Here is a 25,849-nt window from a genome sequence, read left to right on the forward strand (position 1 = left end):
TCATAGAAAGCAATCACTCGTGTCTTAGACTCAATGGCGACATGTTCTTGGCACCCCCCACCCAGCTGATGGCCCTTCAAGCGGCCTCACAACTCAACAGCTCGCAGATCATCCCTTATGGTGGACGACACCACCATGGATGATCAAATCAATGGACTCCTAGCCACACAAAACGGCAATACCAGACTACCTCAGTGCGCAAGAGGCTCATCCTGGCGTTGCACTCTTCGTGGCAGCTCCAAAGATCGAGTACCATTAAGATTTGATATATCGGTACTCATCACTCAAATACTCATCAGGCAAATATATAAACAACGTTTATATCACAGGGCAATTATATAAAACAACGACTCCACTGATTTTTTCCATATTTCATTCTGCTGCTTTCGAAACTTCGTCTTCGGTATTTTGTCAAATACATCTTTTTATCAATATATAAGGCATTTTAAGTACTTTGTTTTTTAGTTTACAATAATTTGAGTATTTTCGCCACTTTTTTAAATCTGTCGTTTTCTTTAACACTTCAACACTCACCGTATTAAGAATCAACTTAGAAATCTTACTTATCTTATATCAACTTAGATTCAACTTAGAATCAATTTTAGATTTAAACAGTGACAAATTTATTATGGACGAGGGAGAATAACAATCCTATAATATTTTACACACTGGCAGCGGTGATAAACATTGAGAAAGGATCGAAGAGCTCTGTCTTCTTGCTTCAGCAGTGATACCCTTTGAAAGAATCCAAAGAAGGTTCGTCTTAAATCGTTAAGAGGCTGATAGATGTCCCACGCTAGAACCAAAAAGATACGATTCCGTTCTGCGAGAACGTTCAAGAGGAACTGGTAGAGTTAACATCGATGGAAACGTCATAGTCTCCAATAGATTCTTATACTTTCAGGGAGAAAATCAACGAGGATTCAGGAACGAGAAAAGCGAAATAGAAAAATGTTGAGAATGTGAAGCTGTTCTCTTGGAGTGGAAAGGATGGAGGGATTGCTCGCTGCTGCTTGTGATAACACTTTACGAGACCTAGTCCTTGCTACATTATCCCAAAGAACAGATACAACAACCGGTAGGGTTTTTAAACAGGGGAAGATACATAATCTTCTCCTTAACCCATCGAATGCTCGTGCGGATGAAGATGTTACGGTATTGAAGGGTATTGGAGGTGTTAAATCTTTAGTTACAGCGTTATCGTCATCCATTACGGTGACGTTGAGGATGAAGCGAAAGCTAAGTCGTCGGCCATGCCACAGCTGTTGGCTGTTGATACGGTCAATTATATGCTTAGGAAGGGTGCTGGGAATACTAACGGAGTCTCCTCGTCTTACGCAGCTACGATGACAGCTCCCACGACGACGACATTGACGTCATCGTCTATAGAAACTGTTGATTGTTCTTGAGTAACAGATGTTTCTCATGTCACAGTTACGGACCTTGGTTTTGGAACACCAGACATATGCGGCGATTAGGGGGGGGAGCACTAGAATTCCGAACATTACCTTACTAACTGGTAATGGATGTGTCACAAGCCAGACAGCAACATTAAGATTATATTCGGAGAGAAGTCGCGGATGATGCCCTTGCATCATTGGGAGCAGTAAGGGAGGACGCCCAGGAAAAGGCTTGGAGACTCGCACAACCACCAGTGCGGGTCTCTTAGCGAAGATAGCTTCCCTGGAAGCCGAATAACACGTCTACGAATGGACAAGATACCCCTGGCACAGTCCAGCCTGCCGGGACAAATGTCATTGCAAGGCCGGACGCGAGGGCATCCATAGAATTGGAAGGTGAAGGAACTCGGCGCGCTACGTTTCCCGACTGGAGAACAGGCTGGAGGTCATGGAGGAACACGGACTGCCACGGGATTAGGCAGCGTTCGAGGATGCTGCTGCCCGTCGTGCAGATACAGAATAGGTAAGTGGAGAAGACCCTAGGACATAATCGCTGAGCCGGAATGGACATACGAATCATTTTCATCGGTACTTTCCCGTAAGTGATACGAGTACAAGGACTATACTGAACTAGACTATGGTTGAGGGGTAAATGGTTGGGGAATGGAGTTTGATGTATTTCTTACGGAGTTGCGGCGTGATACTATACCACCCCAACCCCCTTGTGAGGTATGCTTCCTGGGCTCTGATGTGATAGAAGACAACATTCACATTCTCATATACGCAGCGGCCGCACATTGTCGCGCGCACTTGGCCCGAGTTGCTCGTAATGTGCGAGCGGCCACGGCGGGGACGTGTCGGCATGGCGTTAAAAAATATCTCATGTTCCGAATGGGGCTATTGAAAATGAGGTGGGAAAACATCTCACGTGTTTGGAGGTATAAGTGTTATTGGGGAGAGTTGGGCTGCGGATATTTGCCCTATATTCCTGAGCAGGACATGATTGGTGAAGTGAGCAAATGGCTTTGTGAGCCAATAGACTTGGGGGTCCCATAGGACCGGACACATACTTGGATCTGGTTGCACACGGTATTCCTAAAAGCGGGTTCATCCGTCCAAGTACTAACCGTGCCCAGCGCTGCTTGACTTAGTGATCGAATGGGAACTAATGTTGTCAGCGTGGTATGGCCGTTGACATTTTCAATAGTGCCAAATTTTGGCAGCATAACACATTTGATAAAATTTCTCGGCCAGCTCTTCCAGTAGTCACAAGAATTCCATTGCATTTGTACGAAAGTTGATGGACTATTCTCCTGATGCAACAGCTACAACAAAAAGAAATGCAGAATATAAATTAAAGAAAATAATTAGACAAAGTTAACAAAGAGAAAGTACAGTAAAAATTGTTATTAACCCTCTATGGGTCAGTGTTATTTTCAGGTAACATGATAATTTTTCGGCATTTTACCAAATAATTTTAGTTTTTTTAATGAGATGGCATATACATCTTAATTTTGTAATGTCTCCGAGACAACTAATACCAATATTCATGACGGTTGCTAATACCATCAACTTGAAATAAAAAAATAAATGTTGTACAAGCTGTCTGCAGTAGAGGCAAGCAAAACCTTTTTTTTTTTTTAATTGATATTATTTATGCTTCTATCGATGTTTACTAAATAAAAAATTATGTACAATGTAGAACAGTTTAAGCAAAGTATTATGAAAAATTTGAAGGCTGATACAAATGAATACAATGAAATAGCAGAGAAACTACAAAATACTACTGAAGAAAAAGTTTTTTATACCAAAATAATTGTCGGCTTCATTTTCAGAACAGACAAACAAAAATTATCTAAAATTATTCAGAACAGACATAAAAAAATTATCTAAAGAATCATGCAATTGTTTTTGAGGAAATAAATGATGTGGTCGAAGAAAATGTTATTAAAAAATATCGTTGTTATTTTCTTTCATTCTTATATAAAAAATATCTTGATTCATTCAAAGAGTTAAATGACGACAGGGAAGGGTCATCAAGTTCAATATTGTCAGCATAATATTTAGAAGATAAGATTCGTAATAAATTTGCTAGTAAAATTCAAATATTAAAATTCCATCATAAAATAGTAATTGCACTTCATAGCATCACTACTATTAACGACTCATTATTCGATCCTTTAAAAGACTAGGATATTTTACAAACGGCAGCATCCATTTTACGAAATGAAATAATGTAGATCAAAAACTCTCAATTATTGGACAATCTGAGCAGTCAACGCTTAACCCTTTTTTTGTTACGTTTTGGTAAGTTTTTATGTTACCAATGTGAACCATGTAAATTAAATCTTTAGATAAAGAGTTGACATGGAAGTTTGAAATTATCGTAATTTCGACGTTTGCGATTACAACTTCTAATAACAGAACCTACGAAATCTGACACATTTAGTGGTATTGAATATTCACCCTGTATTAACCCTTTGCACTCGAGGCCTTTTTCGCTTGCGCGAACCAGCAACTCGAGACGATTTCGGCCAAATTAAGTAGACATTTTACAGGTACTTTAAAAACATTTATAAAGAAACAAGCGTATAGAAATAATAAAATATCATCAATTTATTCATTTATATGTCGAAAAAAACAAACTTTGATAAATACTACACTCTGTAATTAGTTTTGGTTGAGTTGACACTTGAAATCGGCCGGGCGCCGTATCAACGCCGCTCGAGTGTAAAGGGTTAAAGTAGAAATACTAAGTATTCAAGAAAATATAAATAAATATCCTTCATTTATCTCTCGGTTATATTCAAAACGTACTAACTGACAATTTTCATTGAATTTTTACAATTGTAAAAAGTTCACCAGTGACCACCGTGAAGCCATAGAAAAAACCGGGGCTCGGTCATATATGACTAACATGGCAGTCACCGCTTCCCGATGATTTCTTTGCGAGGAGAAAAGAACGTTATTGGATATTAGATACTTTTCTACGAAGGTTTTAAATAAACAAACTTAACTATGATTTCAATGCTTATTGGTCATTCCAATTCTTATGTCAGACTGTGAAAGTGGCCTCAATTCATTTATCTTATTCTTCGCTTTATTTTTATTTTTCACTTTGCCGGTTACCGTGACAGTAACAAAAATCTTCTCAAAAATAAAGATAATAAAATTTTTTAGAAAATTCCAGTAAAAAAGAAGAATTCCACGATTTATCTCCTTTAGGAATAGAATCTCAAAATTTAAATGAAATGAACAAAAAAAAATGCAATTCAATTTTGCAGATTTCAAATCTCGAAATAAGATCCTACATTTTAAACATTAAATCCTAGTATTAATAATGCAAGGACAAAAGAATTTAGAGAGTAATATGTACATAAAATATATATAAAATAAGAGAAAGTTAAGACGTAGATATTAAAGAACAATCGCTATTGAAAGTGCGTATTTAGATATTTTTAGAATAGTCAAAGACGTTTTTCTCGCAAGAAAAGCTTAAAAAAATGTTGTCCTTTTTTGTCATGTGTGAAGTAATTTGTTTTTGAAGTTATTGAAGTTATTTTCAATTTATGTAAATTATCAACCAAAGTTGTTATGCTACAAGGCTTTTCCCTGACCAGGTAGTAAAGTATTATATTTAGTATTGACTCAACCAAATGTTTTATTTTTTATTTTAATTAAACCATTCTTCTTTCTCATCATAGTTTATCACAATCGCAAGAGGTCTCCATGCTGGAGAAATCTGTGCACAATATAATGTACAAATAAATTAGATTATGCTTATTAATTAAACTTTTATAAATTGTATTTAATATCTTAATTTTATTATTTTATTGTATTTTCTACAAATGTAGAGTATATTGGCACGCGGGTTAAAATCTTAGGTATTATTTTTGAAGTTATTTTTGAGGTTATTGAGGTTATATTTTGTTTTGCTACGGCAAAGAAGTATAAATTTTTACGTGCGTACATAAGTACACATACTCGTGTTTTTTTTAAATATATATTCATTAGAATGTATCGATATTTCTATTACAATAAAAAAAAAAACATAGAAAAAATCTTATTTTGCATACAAAAAACGTATTTTGAAAAATTATACCATGATCTCGATTTTCCGTTAAACTTTCATTTAATCACGTCATTTATTAATCCCGATAATGCTAGTTAATTAAGGTCCTATTGTGTAATAATAAATAAATATATTTTTGTTAATAAATACAAAAATATTAAATGTTCTACCTAATAATTATAAAAAAAAATTATACTTTATATATAATTATATAATAAGCATAAAACAAGTATAAAATAATATAAATATATTTTATGATAAATAAAAAATTGCTAAAAAACAATCACATTTTTAAAAATGAAAGTATAAGAAAATATAGTCTATGTTCAGTTAAATATTACTAACTAATATTTATGCTAATCCGAATTAATGCTCGTCAAACAAACTTTTTATGGAACAATGCCTAGTAAATTTAAAAAAAAATTTCTCATAAAAAAAATGAAATTGTAGTTAATGACTTTTGGCTGAATATAAACAATATTTTTTTAAAAATATAAAAATACTAAAAAAAATTTTTATTTACTAATAAGAATAAAATTTAAATGAGAAAAAAATGTACAGCAATAAATTTCTTTCATCTCCAAAAGATATTCAATTTATATAAAACAAATAATAATAATTATTAGATAAACATATCTATTATATTAATACAAAAACAAATTTTTATAAAAATTTCTGAATTTTCTATTTCTTTCGAATTTTTATTTACACTCAGAGTAACTATGACTGCAGCTGCTAGATCTCATAGATTCAACAAGATCCCCCTATTGGAGGTTCAATCGTTAGAATCTCAGCAAACTGTTAAAGTTATCATCATTGTGTATAAAACCAACCTTTCCTGGAATCGAATCCAACCAACGGAACGGGTCACCCATCCATCTCCTAAACGTGACCAGAGTTGCTTGACTTTGATGATCGAATGGAAACCCGTAACTCAACGTGACTAAACCTTTTACACTATCGTATAAATATTTAATTTATGTTTTCTAAATACTGATTTTAAAACTTCGAAATTACACATACATATTTGAACAAACAAATCCTAAAACTACCATGTCATTAAAATTTAAACAATATCAATTTATTTCTAATTTATATCCAATATACAAGAAATTAGGTTATATCGTTTACGTTCCGTCAAAAATCGCTACCAACATTTTTATTTTTTTTATTTTTATATTTTTTTATAAGAACAATACTTTTTTCAATTTTTTAGCCATTACTTTATGAAAAGCATCAATATAAGTGTGTAAAAACATTTAAAAAAGAAGCATACTTTACAAAAACTCAATTTTTCCTATTAAAAATTTGTTTAACGAACAATAATTTGGATTAACATAAATGTTAGGTTAATAACTTTTAAACAAAATAGATAATCTACCAAATTTGTGTATGTATCCAATATATTGTGTGTGTGTGTCCGAGCTACAGAAAAAATTTGGCAAGGGGGAGGGATAATGTAAAGAAAATATTTCTATTATAATAAATTAAAAAAAATAATAAATATAATATTACATTATTTTTTTTTTATATTATTATTTAAAAAGACTATATTAATTTTTATATTATTATTTAAAGATTATACTAAAGATTATTAAAGAAGAAGAAGAAGAAGAAGATATTATTTAATTATTACATTTTATTATTATATATTTATTATATTATTTATTACTTAATTATTATATTATATATTTTTTATATTATATATTATATTTTATTATTATATATTATAATACGTATATATATACGAGGTGTCCCATATAACTCTTTTCACGATTTTTCAAGTACTTGCTATAACCTGACAAAAAATACTTAAAACGAAAGTTGATCAGTTTTTGATTGACTGTACATTACAATAAAAAAAAGTTATAAAAAAATTTTTTGTTTATGTTTTCTAAGGCTACCATTATAGGGCCATCTCTTTTATAAGGCTACTTTCCCCCCTCTCCCTCTTGATCTACCAAATAATTTGCAACCTCAATGGAGTACAAAAATACATTAACTTCAAGAGCGTAGGAAGAATATATCATGATTTTTTTTTCATTCATGCCCATGTAAAATTAGCAAAATTAAGTGAGGCAGAATTTTAAAAATCTACCGAGACGCTCCAATCAAATTACTTAAATGATTTATCAATAGCAGTTAGTCTAATGTAGTTAATAATATTTTTGCGATGCTGAGGGAATAAATTGTTCAAATTTCAAATATAAAAAAATTTGCGATGTTGTTAATAGTTAAATATTTCCCAACTTCTTTAAATTTTGCTGATGTTATATTACTACTTTATTTTTATTTTTCACTTTGCCGGTTACCGTGACAGTAACAAAAATCTTTCTCAAAAATAAAGATAATAAAATATTATTTAGAAAATTCCAGTAAAAAAGAACAATTCCACGATTTTATCTCCTTTAGCAATAGAATCTGAAATTGTAAATGAAATGAACAAAAAAAAAATGCAGTTAAATTTTGCAGATTTCAAATCTCGAAATAAGATCCTACATTTTAAAACATTAAGAGAGTAAATGTGTACATAAAATATATATAAAAATAAGAGAAAGTTAAGGACGTAGATATTAGAGAACAGTAGCTATTCAAAATGCGTATTTAGATATATTTAGAATAGTCAAAGACGTTTTTCTCGAAAGAAAAGCTAAAAAAAATGTTGTCCTTTTTAAACATAAACATAGAGATCATACGACCCACTGTTATCCGCGATGGAACGAAGGGGGAGATTTCGAAGAAAAGGAACGTTTAGGTGAAATACGCCATAAAGAAAAAACGATAGATAATAGAGGAAGATAGCGTATATATAGATGTACCAAAAAAAACAACAACAGGATTGAGGATATAGAATTGAAGATTGTTTTTCAGAGTGTAGATAGAATATATTTGGTGACCAAATGTCATGAAGTTATGTTATGAAGTACGACGAAGGATTCTGCTAAGAAGTCTTTAAATAAATACATATAGTTATATGTATAATTCCTTTTCTCTTTTTTCTTTAATTGTTAAAAAACCTTATAATAAATATTATAAAACAATAACTATAAAATCAAAAAACATATATATATATAGGAAATATTTTTTTTTAACCCTACTGATACTCTAATTTACTCTTTACTCTGATATTGGTACTCTACTCTTTTAACTCTTACTCTACTTACTCTGATATTGGTACTCTTACTCTTTTAACTCTTACACTCGCCGATACTTTTTACACACGTTAATACAATCGTCAAACTCATCAAACTCATACTCATTAAACTCATCAATACACTCAGATTACACTCGTCAAACTCGTACCCCTCTGCCCATTCTCTCACCTTATATCCTTTCTTCCTTTTGTCTTCCCCGCATCCACGCTAAATACATACATACACACATACTCTCTCATTCCCTTCATACTACAATAATAAAGGAAGACATTTCTTATGCCTATACCTAACCGAAAAACAACTTTTTACTTATACTCGATCATTCTCGAACATTCACATTTCAACGCCTCTTGCTTCTATATTTATCCTACCATAATAAAGGAAGACATTTCTTATACCTTTATCTAATTGAAAAACAATTTTACTTATACTCGATTGTTCTTGAATATTCATATTTCAACGTCTCTTGCTTCTATATTTATTCCAATCCCATATATATATATATATGATGTTGTAATTAATTATTTATGTTATAATCATAGGTGTCAGAATATGAATATTTTGGCGAATCTTAACGATAAGAGGTGGTAATGAGGAGAAGATGATATAAGTAGGGAAAACAAAGCAAGATAAATGGAAATAAATCGCAAATTTATTTTTGCAAAAACCAGAACTAATGTAATCCGGTAAGCAGATCCTGCCACAAAAGTATAAGCGAGAAAGACAGATCACCTTACATTCGATAAAAGGATCGTTGATTTGTTCTCATCAAAGCTGAAATAATCCCTTACCTGACTTTGAATTGAGCTTTCAAGTTGAGCAGCTACTGCACCTGCAATTCCAGCTGCGAAACGGTACCAAATTGAGTAACGTAAAAATTGACTAAATATGAATTATCTTTTGCACAAGCAATTAAAAAAAGGTAGACTGAATTTAAATGAACTAACTATACTCGGGAGACCAAGGTGGCGAAAGCCGTTGAAGAAAGCCAAGAACAAAATTGCTTCTTAAAACACTAGTTCACGTTATCACCTTCTAAGACGGAATGAATGTGAAAATTGCCGGAAAAGAAGAAGCGCGGGAGCTATCACAGCGCAGGCGCAAGCAAAGCTCAATTTTCTTCCTAATAGGTTGTACCGGTAGATGCTGTCACCTCCCGGTAATAAGTCGCATTTAAAAGGATAGACGGGCGCTTTGATTCTCCAACAGAATATGATTCATACAGTTATTCCAAATATGAATCTATATGTAGGTACATATATATCATATTAACTGTTTTCTTGTTATTAGAATAACATCTGTTATTAATAAATGTGAATAATTTTGGTAATATATTCTTTGACCAAAAAAAAAACTTTTTCAACGAACGTAAATCTTTTGTAAGAGTTAAATAATACATGGATTTTAGTATAGTATATATATATATATATAGTATTAATATTAGTATATTAATTACAGTATTAGTGTAAAGTTTTTTATTATTATTTAATATCATTAATAGCTGTATGTAATATTTGAAGAAAAGCGAAAAAGAATTATATATAACTATATATACATTTATTTAAACAGATATAGTAGATAAAGAAAAATGAAATATAATTGATAGAATTGTAAGTGTCTATAATCTCTCGAATCATTAACTAATTATCGTCGTATTTTGCTCTATTTTTCACGTCGTACTTCTTAACACAATTTTTGAAGTTATACTCTTTTTGTCATTTATATATTTATATACGTACATCATACCCCTCTATCGTCTATCATCGTTTATTTTCAGCGGATTTCTTTTTAACCCTTTGCGGACCGAGCACTCTCACCGTTTCGTCGCAGCCGTTCCGCGCTGCATTCGCAAGTTTGTACCAGTAAGTTTGTATCTGCACAGATTCACCAGTCGCTAATCCGCTTGGTAGCGTTTACTTTGGAAACCATTTATGATCTTACTAACTTTACTGACCTTACTAATAGAAATTAAAAACCTAATAAATATGTCTGAACATAATGAGTACATATTCAACCTCTACAACACAGTAACATAATTATTTTTTGTTTTTGGTTCTAAATTTTAAGGAGATTAGGAGAAGAAAGGAAGAAACTCCCGTGAAATATGAAATTAACGAATATAATCATTTTGATATAAACTAGAAAGTAATTTTTACGAATTTAAAAATTTCTTACAGTTACAAAGACAATTTGTAATTTTAAAGTTTTATTAGGATATATTTATTCATATATATTTATGTATAAATATGTAGAACAATTAGCGTTTTGAATTAAACGAAGATTACTTTATTATATTTGGAAGATTGTATTTTATAAACGTCTTTATGTTTTGGTATTTGATTATTTTTTCTCTTATATCATACATATTCTTCGAGAATGTAATAGTCTTAAATTTTTTATTTAAACAGTCGATTATACTTCGCAATTTATATAAAAGACCATTATTTTTGTCTACAACTTCGTTGTTAGTGAAATGTAAAAAGCGAGAAAGTTGGACAAATCTCCAAAATGGCATTGTGTTTCGAAATATGGTAGTCTCGACTATGTTTCTGTTAGACTAATAAGATTGAACACTTGATTTTTTCACTCGTAACATCAAATAGATGAAACAAAATGAGCTATTGTTTCATTTATATTTTTATCTCTTAAACTGTCTTCAAACTTTTTTAATTTGCGAATTTCATCTTACAATTAGATCGTTTGACTCGCGTAATGATTAGATTCTTTCATAACGATTTTCCAAAAGTATCGTAATAGTATTCCATTTACCATTTGTAAAGCAAATGACATTTTGTTTAACCGTTATGTTTATTCTAGAAATTCGTGAATATTACCATATTTTGCTCATATTTTCAATGTCTCTTCATATACATTCCTCTTAGAGATATAAGATTAATTTCGCAATCATTTTTACATTCTTCCTTGTTATCAGATATGATTTTACATTGCTTCCGAAGTGAAAAAACAATTTCATAGAAATCACTATTACTATCTTCATTATCTGTTGTAATTACTCGTTTTCATTGAATATTTGTAGAAATAATATCACTAAGAAAACTATCGCTTTCCAATTTACAATTTAATTATGAAAATAAAATGAATTAATAAGATTTTTTAAATTTTATAGTTTATTTAATAATTGTTTATTAATTTCCCTTAGAAATAAAAGAAAAAAATCAGAAAAATGAAAGCAAATATATGTAAAAGATTATATACAGTGTGCGACAATAGTATTCGTACAATAAGTATATGAAAAGAAAGAGATCTGTATTTTCTACATTATTAATTGTAATATAATATATATGTTGGCATGTTATATATGTTAACATTAGTAGCAAGTAATATAAATATAAACAAAAGTTAACTATATATAAATTTTTGTTAATTCAACTCTGCAATTTTTTGTAAATAAAAAATTATTTTCAAAAAATGCTCTGGTATTTAGAAGAAGTAGATATTAATAATTTTTAAAAATTTCAATAATTATGGGTTCATTGTTTTGAATTGTCAGTATTATTTTTTTTTCTTTTTTTATTTTTATTCCTTTTAATATCTGCATCACTTTCACACTTTAAATGAACCTTAATATATTTAAATATATACATATTTTATTAAGATTACATCAACGTGCAACTATTCACATACGCAACTTCCACAAAATGATCTTTAACGCTTAGTAAAGTTTTAAGCATACTTATATCTCATGTAAACTTTAAAATATTATGTTAAAAATAAATATTTATAAATAATACAGATGTGAAACTAATATAGATAATATAGATCAATAAATATATATAAAATAGTATGTTAAAAATATTATATAAATATATTATATAATAAATATATTAAAATATTATATAAATAAAATTATTATATAAATATATTAAATATATATATAATAATAAAATATAATAAGTTTTCTAACGAAATTTTATTTAAAAGTTGGAAAAGTCACATATTTATTCGTTAATGTTACTCATTGTTAAATATAAATATAAACATAATATAGCGTTAATTATATTTTATATATATCCTTAGATTCAAATTTTGAAATATCTAATTTGAAATATATTTATTTTCTTTTTTGATTTCTATCGAGTCTTCTTCGAATGTTTACAATTTATAAATATATCTAATACGTTCTAAATACAACTTACAGTGACTCACGAAAGTATTTAAACATTTGCCCCATGATATATTTTATTAATTATAATAAGTATATTATGGAATATTTACCGACATATTATTAATATTGGATAGAATTATGACTCTCTAGATTATACAGGTATAGTTTCAAACAAATCGAAATATATATTCAATAGTTATGATTTATTTCTTACAAACTTAACGATTGCTGAAGCCACAAAAGTATTTGAACAGATAATTTTTAAGCCTTTAATATTTAATAGGACCACCTTTAGCACAAATAACATTTTTTAAGCGATTATGCATACTCTTTACTAAATTTTTCGTAAAACTTGGTGATATAGAACTCCATACTTCGAGTATTTTGTCTTTCAAATTTGTTTTTGATGTTATATTAAATTTTGGTAATTCTTTTCCTATTATTGCCCACAGATGTTCAATCGAATTAATATCAGGGCTTTATGGTGGTGTTATTATTAAATATAAATAGATCTACGATACATTACACATTCTTAAAAAATCGAAATCTGAAGGAATTATAAGAAATAAATACTGTTCAGGTCAACTAAAGAAGTTAACGGAACGAGAAGAAAAAGCTTTGATCCGTCTTTTGGGTTATGTAATAGTCCTACAAGTTTTTTGCGGTACATAGCAGATATTTTTAGGAAGCTTATCTGCCGCAAAGTTGTATTTACGTATGTTGACGATATAATCGTACCGGTTACCAATGATTTAGATTCTTTGTCAAAATTAAAAATATGTTCGTTGAAAAGTGATAAAGGAAAAACCGACTTGTCGCTAACGGCAGATATATAAAGTAGAGAGAGTAATATACAGGAGTGAGAGAGAATAAGGTAGAGAGGGTGATACAACGACCTTTTTTGTAGGAAATTGAATTTTCTACAAGTTTATCATTCACATTTTTTTTCTGTAGCTCTTTTCATTCACGAGATAAATGCGAAAAAACGCGAATTTCATGGAAAAATCAAATTTAGAGGCCTGTACTACCTCGCCGAGTTCGAGTTACGGCTTGGCCGCAATGGACACTTTTATAGAGCATTCGATTTTGAAAAAAACCCGTCCATGGTCGAAGCGATGCTATGAAATGCCACTGAGCTATAGAAATTTAAAGATATAAAATCAGAGTTTCTGTGTTTTTTTAATGGGAAGTCTTTACACGCCTTGGTCGAGGACTTAATATTAATATTAAGGGCCCAAACTTTAAGGGAATTTTTTTTTGAGTACTTGCAACAAAATTTCACGATGAGACTGAAAAAAAAAATAGTTGAAAAAGAAAAGCACCCTAATGTGAATGTTTGTTCTCCCTGTTTTCGTTATTCTTTTATTTTTGGCATAACTTCGTTTATAGTAGTACTGTCGACAGCCAGAGTTACATTTCAACAAAACAAATTTTCTCAAAAATGTTTAATTTTTTAATATGAGTATAAACTTGGTAATAATGGTGCAAAATCTGCACGCAATATAAACCAGACGTTTAGGAAGAATACTGGTAACGATCGAAAAGTGCATCGTTGGTTTGAAAAACTTCGGTCTCGTGAATTTTCCCTTCAAAACGAACCGCGTCGAAGACCCAAAACGTCCGTGAAAAACGATATTTAGAAACGAATTCAACTTTATCTACAAGGGAATTTCCTACCAGAATGAAAATTGATCATACAACAATATTGCGACACCTTTCTGAAATTGGCAAGGTGAAAAAAGTGGATAAGTGGATACCGTACTAACTAACCAAGCGAAATAAACTGGATCGATTAAACGTATTCTCATCATTACTAACCCAATTTTTTCAAATAAATGAAAATATGAAATTTTGGCGCACCTATCTTATTCATCGGATCTTTCGCTAACTAACTTTCATTTTTTTAAAACTTTACAACAATTTTTACGTGCTAAACAATCTAAAGATGAAGGCAGACTGAAAAAATACATATCAGAGTTTATTGATTCTAAAGATCAGAATTTCTTTAAGACCGACTTCAGTGCATTATAATCTCGTTGGGGAAAGTATATTGAAGCGAATGGAGCATATTTTGATTAAATAAAACGTTTTTGAAAAAAAATGCAGTTTTAAATATTCACTTAAAAATCCGACATTTCATACGCACCAACTTAAAACTTTGGTATCCTAAAGAATATCAAATTACTATTTAAGCACATTGAAAAGAATACATTATCGCGCACAGGCACAGCCAGACATACGGACTCCCCACCAACAACAACCCATACCACGCTACCATACACACACACACACCACAAACGCGCCAAAAGAAGTATAACTTCCAAATATAAAATCCATAGTTATATTTAAATACCAGAGCATTTTTTAAAATAATTTTTTATTTATAAAATATTACAAGAATTAAATTTAAAAAATATATATAATTAAAACTTTTGTTTATTTATATAACTTACTATTAATGTTAGTAAGTGACATGCAAATATATATATATTAAAATTAATAATGTAAAAATACAAATCTTTTACTTTTCACATACTTACTGTATTGTCAAGATAATAGAAATTCGAGAGTAAAAGTGTACATACATATAAGAACAAGAGAAATTTAAGACGTTAATATTAGAGAATTATCGGTATTGTAAGTGAGTATTTAGATATTTTTAGAATAGTCAAAGACGTTTTTCTTGAAAGTAAAGCTATAAGAAATGTTATTCTTTTTTTCATGTGTAAAGGAATAAGAGAGTTGTAAGGGTGTATGTCCGTGCGTTTTTATAACGTACATAATCGTACGTAAACAGATATTATACGATCCGCAATGGAGCGAAGGGAGAGATTTCGAAGAAAGAAAAGAAGGTAAGGTGAAATACGCCAAAAAGAAAAGACGATAGACAATAGAGAAGGATAGCGTATATATAAATGTAATGAAAAAAAAATAAATTAAGGATAGGGGATTGAAGGCTTTTCAGAGAGTACATTAATTATGTTTGACGCGACGTTAAGAGATACGACGAGAGATTCTACTAACAAGTCTTTAAATAAATATATATAGTTATATATATAATTCCTGTCCTCTTTTTTCTTTAATTGTTAAGAAAAGCTATTAATAAACATTAATAAATAATAAAATAAAAAAATTAATAAGAAGTCTTATAATAATCTTTATATAATATAATATAATTTGTTTTTTTATGTAATGCAAGTTTTTTTTCTTTATATAATAAGTTGTTTTGTTTTCTTGGAGCCTCAAAACTATATTTTGCGGGATGGATGGGGGCCGAACATTTATACCATTATACTAAATAGTAACGCCATAAAAAGGATTAGCATAAACTAAAAAGTCTAACAACATTAACTATTTAAGTACCAAAGGTTCAAAAAATACGATCAAAGCCGAACAGCATAATAGAGCTTTAGGAATGAAATGAGAAAAGATCCAAGCAGCGCGATAGGGCTTATCTTTACCTATGTAAAGAAAAACGAGACCTCATCTTCGTAGTTCGTACTTGTCAGTTTTTGTCAGTTTATTGTCAGTACTTGTAGTTTGCGTACAATATAAAAAAAGAATTCATCTAATATGTTTTGATAAACACCAATGTTTTAAATGATAAATATTACTTTCAATTAAATATTGTTTGTTTTCAAAATTTTTCATATTTTTAATTTGTTATGTTATATATTTTATGAAATACTCTATTATATATTATATAATAAATAACAACGAAATACAAAATGTATTACTCGGATTATATATGTATGTTACCGACAAAGTACAGAAATCAGTTATTCTAAAAATTATCTAGATAATCTGCACATTCCCTACTAGGCACTCGTTAAATTGAAAATAAAATCTTTGCTGAAACAACAGAAACGTTTCTGTATGCTTAAATTAACATAATGTTATTTATTTATTTTTCGATATCTAAAAAATCAAGTTAATATACAATCAAACAATCAACAAATTAGTTGATAGAATCAATCATCTATCAATTAAAAAACTATAATAGAAAGAGAATCAAACGGTTTAAATTATTATTACAATTAAGGAAATGAATTTGCAAAACAAAGAAAATTATGCTTATTTAATAGTGCAATCTAAAGATTGGTGACACTTTACATCACATAGCGATTGGTTTTTATGACAAGCACGCCTATTTGTGGTACATTTAGATTTGCAGTCATATTTTATGAAACTCAGCCTAGTACCAAGGGATTGATTTATTGCTGTTTGTCTATAGTAAACTCTTAGCTATTGCGGAGATCGGCGAAATTAATCGTGCGATATGGAAAGTGCAGTAAGTTGTGGAAATGGCTTAAGAAAACGTTGTTAAAGGAATTTACAAAAATAATGAACACAAACATAAGGTACATAGTATGCTTACGAAGCGATTGAAGAAGAAAATATGCTTTGCGTTACGTTATATTAATAAATACGACGAATAAGAACAGTTAGAGTTAAAAAGTAAGACATGACACACAAGAATAGATTTTTTTTAAACATTGTTATCCAATTTTTAATCATTCTTTCGCCTTTTTGGTTTTTTACGATTGTTAGAATAATATAAATTATTTTAATAACTATATATATATGCTGATTATATATATTTACATCTTTATTAAATATATTCATTCTCCAAGGTCACAATCATTGGGAAACTAATATTTGTAAAAGTTCATCCGGTGATCTCGTAAATAAACCAGTCGGATTTTTATATAAATTTTTCGGATCGTGACAAGCTTTGTAAAGCTGTTTGTAAATAGCTCCAATTACTTCAAATGAACGTTTATGGTAGCCTCACGATGATTGTTACTTTGTAGTAAATTTATTTGAGGTAATAATAATACATCCGGCATTACTAAAAATGCTTCCAATTTGTTCTAAATGAAATTACAAAAACATGTTAATATATCAGAATATTAAATTATATTAAAATATCAATAATAAAATTATTTATTAAAATTAAATTGATAAATATTTCAGAAAATATGATTTATTTATTACCGTGAATTCGTTAACACTTAATGGATCCATTCCAGGAATATCAGAAAGAGGACCCTGTTTACATCCTTGTAAAATAGTATAAATTGATCCGAGATTTAAGTTTGCGACTAAAGAGCTAACTTGTTCCAATGTAAGCATATCAATTTGAGCATCTGAGTGAGCTTATATTTGATAAATTAAAAAAATTAATACATGAAAAAAATAATAAAATATTACATTAAGATTTAAATTAGACATTTACATTTTAATTGTTTACCTGCAATCGTTCTAATCTTTGATCCATATATTCATATAATCCTAATGTTGATTCTAGTTGATACATACAATTAAGAAGATACACAGCCATATTAACCGTAGGTAACCTCGAAGCTGTTTCATTAACTTCTTGTAGTAATGGATCGATGATACACGATACTATCTGTAAAAATATAATTTGCGTTAATACCAATATGATTGAATGTATTATATCAATATGATTGAATTTACTTGAAGCATATCTTTTTCTCTATCTTCAGCTATGCTAGCCACGGATAGAATTTCATTCAAGAGGTATAGTAATCTTGAAACTGATGGAGCCGGTACCAAATCATTTCTTGGTGGTTCAGCTCGTTCTCCAAGAGCTATTCTAGTTTCTCTTTGTAATCTACTGAGAAAACATTTCTCGCTTAATACTAACAAATCATACAAAGTTGAAACTAGAATGCTATCTGGTATAACTTGCTGAATTATAGCACGATAAAATCTTATTAGAGTTGTAACAGGATATAAGACAGTAGCTGGAGCTTTGACAGAGACTATGTGTTCTATTCTTGATTGTAGAGGATGACAAAATCCTTCCGTAATGTTACTTAGACACTGCTTAATTTGATCAGATACATCTAAAATAAATATTCCTAATAATTATATACAGTATCTTATTAAGAATATTATTATGAATAGCAATTTCTTACCTGTTTAATTAAAAAAATATGTTCTCTTTTTCAATAGGAATTGCTTGATGCAACCAAGCAAGCATGTCGCCGACTTATCTTTTAAGATCATGAGCGTGCATTTCTATAGGATTTGGTGTTCCACCAATGGATTCACCTAACGTTAATGCGTTGATAAAAGACCCTATAAGAGCTGTTCTTCTATTAGCGCAATATTCATCTAAAATATATCTGATAAAAAAGTTTTAATGAATAATTGCAAAAATTAATTATTTTACAAAAATATAAATAGTTCAACGTACTTGAATAGAATAGGTCTATCTTGCAATTTACTCATCGCTTTAACAAGTAAATGTGCTAACTGTTCATTTTCTATATATTTACATTGACTCTGCGTCCATCTGTATAACCTCTCCAAAGCGGCTTCTTGAAGAAGCGTCATTCTTTGCATTATATCTAAAGCCAGCGTTTGATAACCAGATTGCATCAATATTCTGTGGTTGCTATGTATTTCCTTTAAATTTAAATATTATTAAATTTAAATAAATTAACATGTTAAATGCTGTGCTAGTCCCTAGGGACCGGCTTTAGACTTTCTATCCAGGCTATGTCGATCACTAATGACCAATATTCTTATATCCTTTCTATGACTGGCAGATCATAATAGCCTAAATGGAAAGCTCAACAAAAAAAGATTGGCGTTTAAAGTGTTAATTTAACTAAATTATAATTCTGAAATACCTTTTGAAAAACGTCCTGCTCCATGATTTTATGATACATCTGAGGAACATTGTTCTACGGATTTTTCTACGTAAAATAGATATGAGTAAATATATTCTATTAAAACTTTAAAATTACAAATCGTTTTTATAATTGTAAGAAATTTTTAAACTCGTAAAAATTACTTTCTAGTTTATATTAAAATGACAATATACGTTAATTTCACATTTCACAGGACTTTTTTCCTTTATTCTCCTAACCTCCTCAAAAATTTTTCAGATTACTTGGAAGCAGAATGATTTCACTCAGGATTACAAAATATGATTCTGTATTTATTACTTGCACATAGGTTATAGACAACGTGTTCGAAAATTCATCGTGACTAGATGAGTCAAAAGCAGTGTGTTAAGTTGTAGAAAATAAAAATCACTAGCGTCAGTCTCGTCTAGTTATTATAGAACAAAAGTCCCTAACTGTTCTGTCAATAAAGTCGATGACAACTATTTACCCCCTTAAGGGGTTATACGCAGTTGCGAGGCTCAAAAAAGATGTCTTTTTATGAATTTTTTATAGAAAAAGTTTTAACTTATCAATTATAAGTGATGGTAATTCAAATAGAGCCTACTTTTAAGAATTCAATAGCGCGTCGATCATGTAAAAATATTAATCTGCACCGCTCCTGTAGATGATTTCCTGAACGTCCTCTAAAAAAAGGCGCTTAGCAGTGCCCTCCATTTCAGCGTTTTGGATTATCTAATATCAAAAAATATGGTGGATTCTTTTAAAGGATAGATAATTGCAGGTATTGAACGAAGGAATAATAAAAAGTTTTGATTTTTGACAAAATGGCGTCTATTTGAAAATAATGTTTCGTATTTGACTGCAATTTTCGCTCTAAATTGGTAAAAAAAAATAGTTATAATTTTTTTCAATCCTATTCCTTCGTTCAATACCTGAGGAATATATCTAAGAAGATTGAATAGAAATTATTTTCAACAACTCTATTTTTTATCTTTAGTTACCGTATTTTTAAATGTATTGTCTTGTTTCCACTAATTTTCTATTTTCTCATACATTGTTCTGTTTTTTAAATAATATTTTCTTTTTTTTTATTTACTATGTATTCTAATGTCTAGTTAAGGGGGAATACGTGTAGAGGCTTCAAAATATTTAATTTTTTTTATAAATCGCTTGTAAAATTATTAAAAAATATAGTCACAAAATTTCAAGTCAAAAATCCAAGTCGTTCAAAAGTTATAAACGATTAAGTGTATATGTAAGTGGCATGTAATACGGAACGGTCGAGCTTTTTTCAAACGCGTTTTTCACGAAACGACTTTTTTCGGATTTGTGTACACTCTAGCTTACAAAATTTTTAACCAATCATTTTGAAATTTGGAATATAGTTTCTTTATATAATTACGCTCTATTTGAACCTGAATCATAAGTGATATCTTTGTTTAAAGTATTTTTTTTATAATGAACAATATATGAAAAAATAGTAAAAAATCATGCTTTATGTTCATACCCCTCTAAAAAATACAAATTTTCATTTTTTCTAGGAAAATGAGGTTCAAATAGAAGACACACATATAAAAAAAGTAATTTTTCTTTGTAATTGATTTCTGATAAAAATTGTGACTTCCAAGATGTACACAAACTGCTCAGACGGATGGAAACCTACAATTTGTGGCAGCTGATATCTCCGCTAGTTTTCGAGATAAATCTTTAAAAATTTCGGAATACATTCTCAAATATATGTGTAAGATGACCTTATACTATTAATAAATAACATAAATTTTTAATGCGTTAAAAAAATTCATGAAAATCATAATGAAAACATCGTTTTACACGTATTTCCCCCCTCAAGTTTGAATTAAATCTTTAATTCTTATTTTTAACTCATTGAACTACAATATCGCGTGAGACTCTTTGCAAAGAAATTTGGTCAAACATAAAAACTATAAGTGAAAGTTACTGTACTTTCGTTGAGAACCAAACGTAAACACGAATCAGACTTGTCTTTTGTCTCTTCTTGCCAAATGTAAATAACATGAGTCATCTTTCAAGACACGAAGAAATAAAGATGCATTTTTAAACTACGCTAGACTTCATCTTATTTTATTTAAGTCCCTTAATATTAGATAAATCGTTTACAATTGCATAAAATAATTTTCTAGATGTTTTGATTATGATGGTGAATCAATGATATTTTGTTTCCTGCACGAAAACGTCAAAAGAAATTGGCCTTGGAAAATAATCCTGGCAATGAAGACACCATTGTTCAGCAATCTTTTAAACAACGAATTTGCAAAAAAATAAATTAAAAAAATCAAAATTTTAAATGGTACATTACTTCTGGAATAAAAAAAATGAAATTTTAAAATAGTTTAAACTAAGAAATCTGAGCCAAAAAGTGTACACAAAATAAATCAAAAATGATATCCGAAAAAAATGAATCTTGATCTCTCGATGCTCTTCCATAAATAAATTACATTCAGTAACTCGTGTCAAATCACGAAAAATCCCCCGCATAGTCTGCTAATGTCCTTTATCCCCTCACGCATATTCGTATGAATAACATAGTGATGCGTATATTATAATCCAAACACTTCTTGCATCTCATTTAATGTATCTCGTTATCCACTTTATTAGCATAATAAATAATAATAATAAAATCAAGCAGAGGGAAGGGAAAAAAAAGAAGATTTCTTTAAGAAGAAACTATGTTTATAACACCGATTAACTTCTTCTAGTTTTGAAAACTACGCAAATGATACATTGCGATTATGTAAAATAGTATTATTACGCACGGAATAAATGAATTGATAAAATAGATTTTTTTGTCTAATTTTCTCCATACCTGTTGACGGTATCCTTGAAACCTTGACAAAGTACTACATTGGTTTTACTTAAATAGGCTCTTTGATGTTTCTTTCCTAGTTTCTGTTAAGACACAAAAGATACAAGAAGTCACTGCGGAGTATCAACTTAATATCTGTTCTTAGCATATAAGAGAAGATTCAGTAGTAATTTAAGACTATTTTAACTTGTTTTATAATTTATAATTTTTTTAACTAAACATGTTGTATATTATTGTAAGATTTATGTATAATGATGAGATATATATTTATAATGATAATAGTAAAGTATTTATTTATTAAAAATAAATACCAAGGTATAATGTTTTTAAGAGATAGAATAGTAAGTATCTATAATCTAAACTAATGCTACGATATACTAACTGTAACTCTCTATGTCCGCAAACAACCACAAGGAACACCCGAATCCGACTCGTCGTCGCCTATCGTAATCCTTCGCCATTCCCCGTTGTCTTCCGTACCTCCCGTACACTTTTCCCTCGTCGTCTCAATCAAAAACTACCACAGAACGCACCACCACTCCTTTCCGTCGCCTACTTATACCCTACATCCTCTCCATCGTCTCTCGTTGTTTCTCGTCATTCCTTCTGGAAACTTCCCGATGATTCCCGATCATGAATAAAGGCCCTTTCTTCACCTTAAAATCGAGAACGCCCGAGAGGCTTCGACGTGGCCACCTGAAGGCGACAAAGTCCAGACGGTGTAACTCTAAACCTAAACAAATATCCTAAACTAACGCAACGGTCCCTTTCTTTATCCCCGACCGATGCGTTCTTTCATTCCTTTCAATCATTCTCACACTCATACCATTCACACATTCATATCTATACTTCTAAATAATTCAAAACCCCACATTATTAAATTTATTACTCCAATAGTAATAATGATACTGTTATTTTATTTAATCAAATATATATCAGATAAATTTCGTGAACATAAATTGGTAAAAAAATGCTCAGGTCCAAAGCCTTATCCTCTGATTGGAAATCTGAATGTATTTCTTGGTGATATGAAAGGTATACTTTTATATTTATTATTTATAATATCTATATTTATGCGACTTCTATTCAATAAATTTGTCTTACAATTAGATATAACTCATAAAATAATAAAATTATCTACAATCTATTCTTCGCCGTGGCTACTGTGGATTGGCCCAAAATTACTCGTAATCTTGAATGATTCTGAAAATATTGATGTAAGATCTATCAAATTTACTGCACTTCTTTAGAAACGATTTTCCCGAATAAGATTTTTTTTATTTCGGCTTTTTTTACATTAATTTTTTGTTTCCTTTTTAGATTCTATCAAAAAGTTCTATCGGTTATGAAAAAAGTTCTCTATATTTCCCTATAAAAAATTATTTAGGTGATGGATTATTTACTGCACCAGGTAAACTATAGGTTTACTTGCTTTCTTCTTAATTAATAAGAAAAAACTATGTATACCCTACTGTAATACAGTATTTTTTAAATATGTCTTTCAGACGATTGCTAATTAAAATAGTTTTCTTTTTTTATGATTGCATATAAAGCCTACACGCATATACACACCTACACATGAATATATGAGAATCTCTCTTTTCTTATTTATTAATTAATAAATATATAAAAAATATACTATAAATATTTAAATTAAGAAATATTCTCGTATTTAAAGCATCATTATGGAACATTCATCGAAAAATCTTAAATCCAGTATTCAAAGAAGTTTCGACTTATATGGACTCAATAATAAAAAATTCAAACAGATTAGCTAATACTTTAGAAACTACAAACGGAAAAAACGTAGACATTATGCATTACGTACATTTATGTACGCTGGATATAATATATGGTAAGACTTGGAAATTCTAAAAAATATAGATGGACATATTAAAATTTTTTAAAAATTGTTTTTTTTGTACTGACAGGTAGCCTATTGGAAAGTGATTTAAATTTGCAGAGCAATCCGGATTGCAAACTTGATGAATATATATCAGAGTAATAATCAGAAGAATATTTTTAAATTTATAATATAATCTAATATTATTGAATATTCGTCTTTTTATTGTGAATTTTATTTTTATTTAGAGCGTTCGACATATCTGCAAAAAGAATAATGAAATTCTGGTTACATCCAAATATTATATTTAAGAATTCATCTATGAGAAAACGGCTACAAGAAATTCTTCCCCCCTTAAATAAAATAACAAACGAGGTAAAAATACCAAGAAACCATTTTTGTTTTAAATTGTCAAATATCAAAAAAATATATTAGTTTGAAATAAAATAATAATTTATTCATGTATATTATATAACTTTTATATTCGTTAAGATTATAAGGAAAAAAAAGGATTCAATGAATAAAGATAACTTTACCCGAGAAGGAAAAGATCCACATGCAAGTAAGAATAATCATTTTAAAAAATATTCTTTTAGTTATGAATTTATGGATGAATACCTTTTATAATAACAATAAATAAAATATTATTATTCTCCTTTAAATAAAGAAAAAGATACCAGTCCATTTTTAGATGCAATATTTAAATCCTTTTACGAGACTGGAGAATATTCGGAGGCAGATATTCGTGATGAAATAAATACAATGGTTTTTACAGTAAGATGAATTTATTTAAGATTATTTAAAATTTTTTTTTTCATTCAGTAAGAGTAAAAAACAATTTGTATTTATTTTTAGGGAAGTGATACTACCGCTAATACGCTAACATTTTTATTTTTAATGTTAGCCACGTTTCCGGACATTCAAGTACGCTCAGATACCACTTATGCATTATTATTTATTATCATTTAAAAATCAATTATATTTTCATACAAAATTTGTATCATCTATTCGGCTTTTTCGATTCCAGAATCAAGTATACGAAGAGTTGTACAATATGTACGACTCAAGCGATCCTATAAGTGTTCCTATTACAATGGAAGATACTAAGAAAATGAAATATTTAGAACGAGTCATCAAGGAGACGTTACGTCTTTTCCCACCTACACTAGTTATTGGGCGAACACTACAGCGCGATACAAAAGGTATTTTTATATATAATAAAATTTTTATTGTTTATTTTTTTTTCCCACTGACATTACAGTCTTATGTAGTAATAATATGTATTTATGTATTTTATTAAGTGAACGACAATGTGATATTACCAAAAAACTGTCAGGTAATTTTTACGATATTTTCACTACACCGAAAAGAAAAATATTGGGCTGATCCTTTAAGATTTAACCCGAATCGGTTTTTACCAGGAAAATATAACTCTAAATGTTTTATTCCGTTCAGCATTGGGAAAAGAGGATGCATAGGTAAAAGCACATGTTTATGCGATCTTAAAATAGTATTCTAAACGGTCGATCGGCTAAGTACATTTTTATTGAATATTGCTTTTTCAGGTACAATATTTGCTTTGACCGAAATGAAGGCAATAGCTGCTACTGTATTGAGAAAATTTATTGTTCAAATAGACGAACCTATACCAGTTGAAAATGTTAACCTAAAACTCATTATTACTACGAAACCGGCTGAAACTGTATTCTTGAGATTTAAAAAGAGGTAATATTTATCATTGTT

General features: G+C 29.5%; 1 protein-coding gene, 2 long non-coding RNA genes and 1 pseudogene across 4 annotated transcripts; 1 reads left to right on the forward strand and 3 right to left on the reverse strand.

Moving 5' to 3' along the window:
* Positions 1 to 604: 604 nt before the first annotated feature.
* Positions 605 to 9,661, reverse strand: LOC122524533. Of its 2 annotated transcripts, XR_006305566.1 has the most exons (4): positions 9,575 to 9,661; positions 9,419 to 9,471; positions 2,471 to 2,725; positions 605 to 796 (listed from the first exon to the last, which is right to left on the reverse strand). It is a non-coding gene; the product is annotated as an uncharacterized LOC122524533 (long non-coding RNA). The 2 variants fall into 2 exon arrangements; XR_006305565.1 differs by lacking the exon at positions 605 to 796 and having other exon boundaries at positions 2,079 to 2,725.
* Positions 9,662 to 17,334: 7,673 nt separating this feature from the next.
* LOC122524530 lies at positions 17,335 to 19,579 on the reverse strand (annotated as a pseudogene).
* Positions 19,580 to 20,039: 460 nt separating this feature from the next.
* Positions 20,040 to 22,812, reverse strand: LOC122524531. Its single transcript, XR_006305563.1, has 3 exons — positions 22,646 to 22,812; positions 22,264 to 22,346; positions 20,040 to 20,153 (listed from the first exon to the last, which is right to left on the reverse strand). It is a non-coding gene; the product is annotated as an uncharacterized LOC122524531 (long non-coding RNA).
* Positions 22,813 to 23,233: 421 nt separating this feature from the next.
* On the forward strand, positions 23,234 to 25,502 carry LOC122524526 (cytochrome P450 4C1-like; the record flags this gene model as incomplete). The annotated part of the gene is made up of 8 exons (XM_043646838.1): positions 23,234 to 23,276; positions 23,942 to 24,118; positions 24,195 to 24,264; positions 24,607 to 24,668; positions 24,774 to 24,880; positions 24,962 to 25,030; positions 25,134 to 25,308; positions 25,408 to 25,502. Coding segments are annotated over exons 1-8 (798 nt in total), but the record flags the coding sequence as incomplete, so codon positions are not given.
* Between the last annotated feature and the right edge of the window lie 347 nt (positions 25,503 to 25,849).

This window comes from Polistes fuscatus, unplaced genomic scaffold (assembly GCF_010416935.1).
Source record: "Polistes fuscatus isolate 324 unplaced genomic scaffold, CU_Pfus_HIC Scaffold73, whole genome shotgun sequence".
Classification (NCBI taxonomy): domain Eukaryota; kingdom Metazoa; phylum Arthropoda; class Insecta; order Hymenoptera; family Vespidae; genus Polistes; species Polistes fuscatus.